The sequence below is a fragment of the Magnolia sinica genome, chromosome 2 (assembly GCF_029962835.1).
Source record: "Magnolia sinica isolate HGM2019 chromosome 2, MsV1, whole genome shotgun sequence".
Taxonomy (NCBI): domain Eukaryota; kingdom Viridiplantae; phylum Streptophyta; class Magnoliopsida; order Magnoliales; family Magnoliaceae; genus Magnolia; species Magnolia sinica.
Genome location: NC_080574.1, coordinates 28,582,213 through 28,594,334, shown reverse-complemented (window position 1 = coordinate 28,594,334; position 12,122 = coordinate 28,582,213). Strand labels below are relative to the sequence as shown.

Genomic DNA, 12,122 nt, shown 5'->3' with positions numbered 1-12,122 from the left:
CTCGAGCCCGATGTGAAATGCGCATTAATCACCCCCGGTGAGGAGTCTCGAACACGAGACCTCCCCCGTGGGCCGTTTCCAAGGGAAAAGAAAGGGAATGAAACTTGTGGAAATAAAAAGAAGTTTCCTTTGTTTTCAGTAGAACTTTCCATCAAAATTGAGGCCCCTTTTCAAGCATATTGCTTGCCAAACTAAAACTTTCCTGGAAATTTACTTGTATTTGGTGGAATGTGCCATATTGTCACACGTGGGATGCTTGAAGATGGACAGTGGCACTTCTGTCACATGTGGAACTTGGGATGTGGCTTGTGGGGTGCTTGAAGATGGACAATGGTACATGTGGCACATATGGGGTGCTTGAAGATAGATGGCGGCACATGTGGCAAATGCGGGGTACTTGAAGATGGATGGGGGCACACGTGGCAAATTTGGAACACTGGATGTGGCAAGTTTGGAATGCTGGATGTGGCAAATTTGGGGCACTTGAGATGGTGGCACATGCGGCCCGTGCTGGAAAGTGAAGATGGATGGTGGTCCATATGGGGTGCTTGAAGATGAATAGTATCACATGGACACATTGGCACTTGTGGCATAGGTAGGGGGCTAGAAGATGGACGATGGCACATTTGGCACAGGTGGGCACTCTGAGATGGATGGTTGCACATATCACACATATAGTATATTGCCACATTGGAAATCCTCTTTCCTACAAGTATGTGAAATGTTGTTTCCTAAGGTTGAAGGTGAGAAAGTAAATACGCCGTTACTAAGGAAAAATTTTGCTACGGGAAAATTCCTTTCTTACACAGAAAAAAGAGAGAAGGAAATGTAGTTACGTGGAAAATGACCTTTCCACCAATCCAAATTAGTACTAGAGCAAATTCATCCTTGGGCTTGTGTGAGGTCAGTGATGAGCAATGAGAGGAATGTCTTCGAGGAAATAGCTAGGAGACAAGATTGTTTGGAAGGAATACTCCATTAGATTCTTGGTCATTTGGATAATTTGAAAACCTTGACACAACATCAAAGAGTGCCTCCTTGTGTGCTAGAAGGAAAGCATTGTCTTGGAATTGGATGTTGGCAACTCTAATGGTTCTTCTGATTGATCATCCTCGTGGTAGAAGTAATGGCTGATTGGAGAATCTTTTCTGCAATTACGATGTAAAACTTGAGATGGCCAGGTTTTATGAAGGATCTGAGAACTCCAATGAACAAATCTGAGATTCTTTAGAAGAAAATTTTGAAGTCATGATGGTTGGCATGCTCGCCAAAAGCACCAAAGTCCAAGATGGCAACTGGACAGTCTGCCGGTGGGTCGATAGATGAATCTATTAATGGACTAACAGATGGATTAGATATGGTGACAATAAAAGACTGCTAGTTTGTTGGTGAAGGAGATGAGTAGATCAGCAGACAACTGTTGAATTCTACAATGTATGTCAAAGTTGAGATGGACACATTAGTCTGTGCTAAAAATGATGAAAGTGCACAGATCGGAAGACGAGTGATAAAGACAAAATAGCATTGACAATCTGCTGATAGACACACATCCATTACTGCAGAAGTGGGGGTAGATGTTTAGAATGTGGAAAGCAGGAAAATGGAAAAGGAGGTGGCATGACCTACAATACCTGATGCAAGCAGTGCCAATTCGACACTTATGGCTTCAGTGTCAACTGCTGCCAAATCCAAATAAGACAGGTTATAAAGTTGGATCGATCCGATGGATTGCCATTGGCTATCAACTAGTCTACTTGAGGATGAGTTCTTTTCAAGCCGGGGAGAGTAATTCAATCATGTACAATCACAAGTAGTGCATGACGAGGCTGTGGGTCCCAAAAAACTAATTTTCAGGACTCACTGCCCTGACGCAAAGAATTATGTTGAGGTTTTTTAAGGGGACATGGATCCCATGTGTGATTGTAGTTTGATTCTTTAGACTTAAAATAAAATAAAATTAGGAGATTGGTATGTTGAAGGATCTTTAGGATGTGATTTGTAAGATCTCTTTAGATATATCTTTTGTATGTTAATCCTATATAAAGACTTGTTAGCCCATTGTAAGGGGGAGTTGAATATAGATTGGAAGAAAAAAAATTCCGAGTTTTGGAGAATGTTCTCTTGTAAAGGGAGAAAAGCCTAAAAATCAACGTTTCTTCTCTTATTCTTATTCTTTTTCATCCATCCTATGGCAAATTTCCATATCTATTTGGTAAGTTAATTGTTTTGTTTAAGCTATATAACCAGCTGATGATTACTATTTTTGTATAGGCGGATCTGCCACTCACACTTGGAATGTAGAGTGCACCCATGTGATTGCTGACGAGTCAACATCAGTTACAGAAGACCTTATCAATGCCATTTTGGTACAAAAACCTGTTGTCCGTGGTGATTGGGTTAAGGTATCTTTTTAATCATGGACTTCCCTTCATTTCTTTCTTTGATTTACCTACTGAAAATGCCTACTTTTTTATGAGTTAATTTAGAAGGATCAGACCGATATAGACCCTATAATGGTAGTAGTCCTCAGTGTTCGAGTTGTCGGTATCGCTACAAGTTTCGCTGGCCAGAGATAAAGATATAATATCGTTATCGCTGATAACCGGAAATGCAGGGAAAAGGGGGGAAACTTGGAGAAAATAATGGAATTTTTCAGTGAAACTTCAAGACATGGCTAAATACACATATTTACATATTTATGAATAAAAAATTGCGAAAAGAATACATTACATAATAAGTTTTCATTTAATGGGACCCAAAAAGCATGCGATGCCATAAAAAATCACTTTAATAGCAACAAAAATGAGTTTATATATTACAAATGCAGCTGGCATACATTAATTACAACACGTAAAAGTAAATGAACTCAAAGAAAAAAACAAATATATGATTGATCCAGAACTTTCGTGGCCCATTAATTGTCAATCACCACTTTTTCCTTTGGTATGGTCCACTTGATAATTGGATGTACTTATTTTTTGGATAACAAGCTAAAATGATTTGGTATCGACACCGTTAACTCATTTTGACAAATCATTTTATGGTATGGGCCAAAAAATGAAACGAATCCAAATCTTAGGTGGACCACACCACATGAAAAAGTGATTATTGAATGACAACCATTAAAAAAATTACGGGGGCTACATAAGTTTTAGAGCAAGCTAATATTTATGTTTTCCCTTCATCCAGGTCTATTAGACCTTATGAACAAATTGGATGGAAAATAAACATCATGATGGGCTCCAGGAAAGCTTCAATGGTGGATATCATTCTCACCACAACTTCCTATGGTGTGGACCACTTGAGCCTCATATCTGGCTACATTTTGGGCTCATTCCCTAGAATAACATATCAAAATGGATGGACGGTGTAGATAAAACAAATATATCATGGTGGGCCTTACAGAGCCCTGACAGACCATCCATCTCTAGGCTCCTGATCCGCGCCAACGCAGATTTTCCCAGCGGCGGAGTTACCTGAGAACTTTCTGAGAACTCATCATATGTGATGTGAGTTCAAAATCTGAACGGTCTAAGTGATGCAGCACTCCATGAAACTTTTATGGTTCAACTTTTGCTTTCATCTAAGACTTCAGTGGGCCATTATAAAAGAAAACAATTTTCTCCCTTGATTTGCATCTTTCTTTGCTATGGCCCACCAGAGTTTTAGATCAGGTTAAAATTTGGTTCCTGGGAGTTTCATGGGATGCCACATCACATGAACAGTTCAGATTGGAGGCCCACTACACGTGTGAAAAGATGCATACGTGCCTCATGTAGCCGTGCCCGATGAAAAAGGACGCAGATTAGCTATATGACAGGTTGAGTAGCGAGACTCTCTACTGAAGTGACGTCACCAAGTTATGTGGATCCTATCATGATGTATGTGTTGTATCTACACCGTCCATCCATTTGGAGAGAACATTTTAAGGCATGATCATAAGAATTAGGCCGATCCAAAACTATAATGGACCCCACCACGGAAAACAGTGGAGTGAGTTACACCCACCATTGAAACCTTCCTAAGGTCCACCGTAATGTTTATTTGAGATCTAATTTGTTCATAAGTTAACACAAACATTAAATAAGGTAAAACACAAATATCAGCTTCATTGAAAACTTTTATGGCCATTAGAAATTTTTAATGGTGAGCGTCACTCTCTCCACTTTTTCTGTGGTGGGGTCCACTCGAGATTTGGATCTGAATCATTCTTTGGCTCATGACTTAAAATGGTCTCTCAAAATGGATGGACGGTGTGGATACAAAACATACATCATGGTGGGACCCACAGAACTTGGTGACATCACTTCAGTAGCGAGTTCGCTACTCAACCCGTTAGTAACACATCCGCGCCCGATAAAAAAGGGCTCCGAACCCATTTTTCATCTGAGAGACCCTGAAACCCTGGATTCTTCCCCAAATCTCCGGATTTCTCTGGATTTTTTTTTTTCTCATTTTCTTCCTAAATCAATTCCATTAACAATCTAATAGAAGAAAGAAGAAAAGGGAATCGAGATTTTCTTTACGGTAACCTACGAATGGCGAGCTTCGATTCAAATGGCCCACCAAATACAGCTTCCAATTAGGGTAATCTATTCTACAGGTGCGGAAATCCACCCTATTGAAAATTTCCCTCTCTCTCTCTCTCTCTCTCTCTCTCCAATTTTTTCGGAATATTTCTTCCGACGTGTTTCGTATCGTTGGACTGCGATACCAACATTATCGGCCAATATATCGGCCGATATTGCGAATACTGAGTGATAACTAGACTTTTCGCAAAAAATCGATAAAATCGCCAAAAAATCGGCGATATTAGGAAGAGAAATGAAAAAAGGGCGTTTCGGTGTCACAACTCTAGCGATACCGAAATTATCAGCGATAATTCGATAATATCGCCGATAATTTAAACACTGGTAGTCCTTGCTCTTGGCAGACTAACTTCTAAATTGTTCTTCCTTCGATGCATCTTAACACCTGAGATTATCATTGCCATTCAAGAAAGAAAAAGAAAAGAAAGGAAAAGAAAAGAAAATCTTAGTACATGCATGCATATGACGTATGTGTGCTGGTGCAGGAAATGATTCAATGGTAACTTGACTGCCATGATTATGGTGGTAATGGGTGAGTGCTTGGCATGTAACCCATCCATTAGATGCGTCACCCCATGTTTGTCCCTAAGCTTAGAAATCAGTCTGATCCAAAACTCAGGTAGGCCACACCACATGAAACAATTGAGAGGGGACACCACCATTGATTTGCATGTGAGACCCACCTTGTTGGGCATATGCCATCCAATCCATTTATCTGATCTATCCATCTCACATGGAGGCTGCAAAATCAGGTCATTCCTAAACTCAGTGGGGCCCAACACAAATCAGTGGTGCATGTCCCCTCTCAACTGTTTCCTCTAGTGTGGCTCACCTGAGTCTTGGATTGCCCTGATTTTTGTACCCCATGCCAAACACAAGGGAACACATAATGGATGGGTTGGATGTCATGTATTCATCACGTAAGGCACATTCCCTATATCTATATGTGTGTGTATATAAATGTGTATTTATGTCTCTATATATCTCTACCATGTAGAAAGTAAGTAGTTGTTGATGATAATGCTCACAGGAAGTAGTCATTGGAGTATTGGCAAAATATAGATCTTAAAAGAGGATTTGGATGTCTGTCTTCAAACAAGGGTATTTTGTCATTTTAACTCTTTTATGTGAGTAGCTCGCTATTGCACTTTTCACTCATCCACACTTCTCTCCTCGTTGCGTTCAAGGTATTTTGTATCGGCAACGGTAGCCGTAACGGTCACCACCATTATCGATATGGATATCGGCCCTAACGGTCGATATGGTGGCGTAACAACCGTTATGACCCCCATGACAATTGAAAATTTTCCTTTGTTCAAAAAATTATGAAAAAATATCTAGAAAATCCAGAATAATGTTAATATTCCAAATATGTATTCATTTTTTTTTATTTTTTTTAAAAGGTAACGGTAAGTATGTTAAAAAAGGAGAAACATTACAGGAAGAAGAAGGGGAAAGCTAATCCGCTGAGAAGGCGGATCAGCTAAAACCCAAAAAAGACAAATTACAACTATTGAACTTTACAACGGAAGAGCTTCATTCCGCTATGAAATAGATCACCCTTTGAACAGTACCCTCGACTGACTTTGAGGTTGCATTAAAGCATCTACCATTTCTTTCTTCTCACACTGTCCACCAAATTGCCAATAGAGAGATTCTCCATATAATAGATCTTTTCTTACCACACCTAGAGCCATACCAAGCTTGAAGCATACTGCGGACCAAACCTGGAGAAGCCCAGGACATGTGGAACTGAGCTAGGACATGAGTCCAAATCTGATAGGAAAATGGGCAGTGAATAAAGAGGTGATCCACCGTCTCTTCATCAGCCATACAACACACACATATGTTAGTAATGCACATTCCCGTTTTTCTCAAATTGTCCACCGTGAGCACCTTATTTTTTTCCCACCAACGAACCGAAAGCTGCAATCTTAGGGGGAAAATGAAATTTCCAAACATGAGAAAGCCACATGTCTTCTACTGTCGGGAAATGATTGGAAAGGATACTATATAACGATTTAAGCGAGAAAATCCCTGTAGTACTGTATCACCATAAAAGCCTATCATCGCTGAGATGAACCAATTTGCTGTTTTGGTTTCGACTCAGAAGCGCTACGAATTCTTCGATCTCCCAATCTCGAAGATTTTGTCTACACTACAGGTTCCACACCGCTACTCCCCCCATAACTGAGTAACACCCCTCCCCTGAAATGACCTTATTGGCGGCAATGCTTTAGATATGCGGGAAAGCAACTCTCAGGGCCTCCTCTCCCACCCAAATATCCTCCCAGAAACGGGTGCAATTACCATTACCAACAGCAATCCGAGAACCTTTAAGGACTTCCTCTTTCATAGATAGAATTCCTTTCCATAACGCCGAAGTTTTGTAGTTAGAAGAGTCCTTAGTCCACCATCCCCCTTCTGATGCACCATATTTGCTTTTGACTAACTTGTTCCAAAGAGAGCCGCTTTCTGTACCAAGTCTCCACGTCCATTTACCTAGGAGAGCCCGGTTCATAGTTTTGAGATCTCTTGTACCTGCCCCTCCTTGGTCGATATGATTACATACTTCCTTCCAACTAACTAAATGAAATTTTTTCCTATCTTCCTTTCCTTGCCATAAAAAATCCCGTCTAAGTCTTTCTAAAGTTGCCAAGATTGATGAAGGACATTTAAACAGAGACATGAAATAGAGAGGAAGATTCGATAATGCCGCCTTCATTTTTTGTTTTGAACATGTTTATGATAGTGTAACAGTCAACTCTTTGGTGAGAGTGTTGTATCGGGCTGTCTAGTGAATTTGCGAACATGATTATATGTATCTAATATTTGCACATTACAATCAAGCGTTAGAACTAGAAATAAAAAATGCAAAAATACTGCTTTTTCAAATTTTTTTTTTTTAAGAGCTTCTATTCGCTCAAATCACTTCAATTTATGGTTTTAATCTTAAAAAATGTGTTAAGAGTGGTCGAAATATATTGTAAAATGATCTAAGAGAGTTTTTTGAATGAGAAAAGTGAAAAAAATGAGGAGAGATTTAAATAAAAAAAAGTGGTTTTTTTTAAAAAAAAAATTAAAATTAAAATTTTATAAAACCATTATGGGGGCAACGTTCGTTATGCCTCGTAACGGCCTTTACGACCACCGTAACAGTCGATATGGTCCCAAAAAACCAACTGCCTCATTTCACCCCCGTATCGCATAACGGTAATGGTTGTTACCTATACGTGTTAGCCTTTACGAGCGTATCGTAACGGATACGGAACACCTTGGTTGCGTTGAGCCCACGTCCTCTCATGGATGCAAATCATTAGGGAGTCCGTGCAACAGAAAGATATTTGGGGCCCATTGTGATGGCTTTGTGAGATCCACTATTGTCCACCAATAGTGAAGGCTCATCTTAGGATGTGAAAACAAAAATGAGGCAAATCTGAAACTCATGTGGGCCACAACACCAGAAACAGTGGGATGAGACGCCCACCATTGAAACCATTATGGGGTTGTCTAGCCCATACCCTTTTTCTCTGTCTGCGTGTACCCGCACACTTTCTCTCTGATCTTTCCATGTGCATTGCACATGCCATGTTCACTAGTATGTGTCTATATACCTAAATTACCTCTAGATCATATCGTGATTTCAAGCAAGCACATTGCACAAGATGATGCAAGTTTGACTATCTTTCATTGGAAAAATGAGTTTGTTCTCTTCTAATATTTTCCACATAATTTGGATATTATGAATGCATGGTGCCCACTCAGCTGATAGACTAATTTTCAGGTTGTTGCAGACAAAAATATTCAGACTGAACTTCCGAGCTGGAGCCAGTAAGTTTCTGTTTTTATCCTTCCCATAGCTGACCCCAATTAGTTGGGATAAGGCTTAGATGATGATGATGATTCTATATTATTTCTTTGCAGCACCTAAACTTTTGAAACGAATTTTTGGTGATGGTTAGAATTTGAAGCTGATAAATCAACACTACTTTCCTAGGTATGTTCCAAACCTGAGGTTAGATGGAGTGACAATCAAAATCACGGCACCTGAAGTTCGGGAAATCTGTTTGGCTGGCCATACCTTGGTGTTGGGGTCATCACATTTGGTGATATATTTTTCCTTCCTTCTTCTGACTTGGAAATCTCAGGTTATTGTTCTAATCTATACTATTTCAGTGTAGTATAAATTTGGGGCCCAGTTGAAGTCATTACTGGAAATGTGCAGTGCAAAAGTTGTTCTTGTTGATGAATATTGTTCGAGTAATGGGGTGAGTTCTTCCATTGGTTTTTCTCTTTTTAATTATTCTTTTTGGTTGATAAACTGTGCCAACTGGTCTGCATGGAATGGCAAATCACATTATGAAATTTTTACTTTTTCGAGCTTTTGTGCCTAGTGAATTTTAAAATTCTCTTTATTCATTTCCTTGATTCTTCATTGAATCTTAAGATGTTTTCGGCACTTTTCCTCTAGTTGATTAGGTTGATGCTTGAAGAATGTGTCTTACATTCAGTGTGATCAAAATCGTATGATTCACGATGTGAATCTAATGATTCAATTTGTCTCGTATGGGTGTACGATTTGAATCATACACCTAAATCGCAAATCCCAAATAATCGTACGAATAGTACAATAATCGTATCAAATTGTATGAATCATACAATAATCATAGATTACATAAACGGACCCAAAATTACTTTAAAAATAATAATTTATTATTCAATTTTTTCTTCTTTCTTTGTACTCCTTTGTTCATAAAACATGAAAAAGGCCTCCCTATTAAATATATCCTCTTTTTTTTTTTTTTTTTTTGAGAGAAAGAGAGAGAGAGAGGAGATTTATGGATTTTGATATTCAAAAACCCAAAACAAATAAATCAAGATGCTATTCACAATGGAATTGAATGTCATTTTTTCTAACGTGATTCTACACTTGAGAAAGGTACAAAAGAACAAAATTATTAAAGGATTCTTGTATTTTTTTTAAGGTAATTTTTTTCCGAAGACAACAAAAGAAAACGAAGGAAAAAGACAATTTATACCATATACATTTTCTCAATTGATAATATCATGATATGTATTACCTTTTTATTTAATGGGAAATGGATGATTAATGAGTTTTTAATCTTTTCTTATTTACTTATATTTTTCATTTTTTTTTATATGTATATTTTTTAAAATCAGAAAAAATCTTACGATTTATGATACAATTTGCGATACGATAACGATTTTGACAACATTGCCTACAATTGATATTATCTTTTATGGGAATTTGAGAGTTCCCCTTTTGTACCACCGTGTTATATGTTTGTTCCGTTTAGCAAACATGGATTGTGTTTGGTTGGATTTTGTATATAGTTCTATTTCGCGTTCTTTCTAACATTTAGCTTCCCCTGATAGGGAGTCTATATCAAATAGTTGGTGTACATAGAAATCATGGAAGATTTCACAGATTCTTTCTTTCTCAGATCATCTGAACTTTTATGCTTGGGGAAATTAAGTTTCATCATGGATTGCCAGTAGAAATGTAAAAGGCTACATAACCATTCATCTTAAGTAGGAAACAGAAACTCAAGTAATCATCATCATCTAAGCCTTATCCCAATTAATTGGTGTCATTGTCACCTACATGAATCCTGATATGCAATTCCACTCTATCAAGGGCCATACCTTTCGTTAGACCGTAGGTCATCATATCTTTTCTTAGTACCTCCATCCACGCCCTTTTAGGTTGGAAGCAGATTGTGTACTGAGTAAACTCTGTGGGGGTCCATTGTGATTTATCCATTTTATCCACTCTGTCCATCCATTTTACCAGATAATTTTAGAGCTTGTTCCCAAAAATGAAGCATACGCAAAGCTCAGGCGGACCACACCATAGGAAATAGTGTGAATTGAACGTCTACCATTGAAAATTTCTTGGGGGCCACAAAAGTTTTTGATCAAGCTAATATTTGTGTTTTCCCTTCATCCATGTCTATGTGATCTTATGAAAAGGTTGGATGACAAATAGACATCACTGTGGGCCCTAGTAAGGTTTCAACAGCGGAAGTCATTATTTCCACTGTTTCCTGTGGCGTGGTCCACTTGAACTTTGGATATGCTTAAATTTTGGGCTCAATCCCTAAAATGAGCTGAAAAAAATTGATGGACGGCGTGGATAAACCACATACATTCACAATGGGCCCAACAAAGTTTACTTGGTATGATAAAAGCGTACTGAGTAACTCAGTATGCAATCCGATTTCTTTTAGGTCTCCCCCTTGCCCCTTTAGAGCCTTTAACTTGTACCAACTCATTCCTAACTGGCACAGTTCTGCACATGACCAAACCATCCAAGTCTCCTTACTCTTCTTATTACCTATTGGCGCTACACATTCCCTTGAATGCATTCATTTCTAATTCTATCCCTCATCGTCTTGCCAATCTTCCATCTCAATATCCTCATTTTGTGCCTTAGATGGTTTGGTCATGTGCAACGAAGACCAAAAAGTGTGCCAGTTAGGAGTTGGTACAAGTTGAAGGCTCTAAAAGGGTAAGGGGAAGGCCCATGTGGGTTGAGGTAGTAAGAAAAGACTTGATAACTGAAGTATGGCCCTTAATAGTGGAATGGTGGAAAAGGATTCATGTAGCCGACCCCATTTAGTTGGGACTTGCGATAAAGCATGATGATGATGATAAAAAAATTTCCCCTTCAGTTTGAGTGGTACACGATGGTGACATAAAACTCTAGAGACGCATTTCCATTTCTTCCACCTAGCTTGAATTCTATGGGCGACATCCTTCTTAATCTTGCGACTCTCATGAATTATTGACCCAAGGTATTGAATGTGGTCATTTTGGGAAACTTCTTAGTCAACAATCTTAATTAGTACCTCTTTGTTTTGTTTTTTTTTTGAAACATTCATGATTTTATTGCTAAAAGGCCGAAGCCAAAGAATTACAAGAAAAAAACAAAACAAAACAAAACAAGAGAAGCTAATTACAAATCTTCCTAGTTAGCAGGAAGCTAAGGTGACACCACTTCCATAGATTCAACAACCCATTCCTCAACAAGTTCTTTAGCTAAGTTACACACCTCCACAATATCTCTTTTCTTATTCCTGAAACAGTGATGGTTTCCTTCCAACAATGCCGACTAGATCCCATCTAGCAAGCATAGACGCCAAATCTTCTTCCTTTTCTTTTCTTTGCCCCCATCGTGCCATGTCAGCAGGAGAGATTTGATGGGAACCCAACAAAACCCACTGAATAACAAACTTGAGAAAGAAACCTTCCCAAATCTTTCATGCAAATAGACAATGAATATAAAGATGATTTGTCGATTCCTCAGCTTAATAGCATATAAGGCATACAGTCGGCAAAATCATTTTCCTCTTTCGCAAATTGTCAACCGTGAGCACTTTAGTCCTTCCCACTAACTAAGCACAAGCAGCCCACCTTTGGCGGAGTACCATATCTTCACACGAGCTGTGTGACTTGCCCCATTGACATTTGATCCACCAGTGATCGAATGGTTGAGAGATTTTACAAAAA

The 12,122-nt window shown here is 38.7% G+C and overlaps 1 protein-coding gene across 2 annotated transcripts in view; it reads left to right on the top strand.

Annotated features, from left to right (window-relative positions):
- Positions 1 to 12,122, top strand: part of LOC131236829 (nibrin homolog) — a 37,082-nt gene that overhangs the window by 16,491 nt on the left and 8,469 nt on the right. Inside the window, exons 5-8 of one of the 2 annotated variants that reach the window (XM_058234299.1) lie at positions 2,272 to 2,402; positions 8,374 to 8,420; positions 8,587 to 8,695; positions 8,771 to 8,857. In XM_058234299.1, coding sequence (XP_058090282.1) covers positions 2,272 to 2,402; positions 8,374 to 8,420; positions 8,587 to 8,695; positions 8,771 to 8,857 — 374 coding nt within the window. The remainder of the gene's footprint in view (positions 1 to 2,271; positions 2,403 to 8,373; positions 8,421 to 8,586; positions 8,696 to 8,770; positions 8,858 to 12,122) is intronic. The other variant, XM_058234301.1, reaches the window with a different exon arrangement.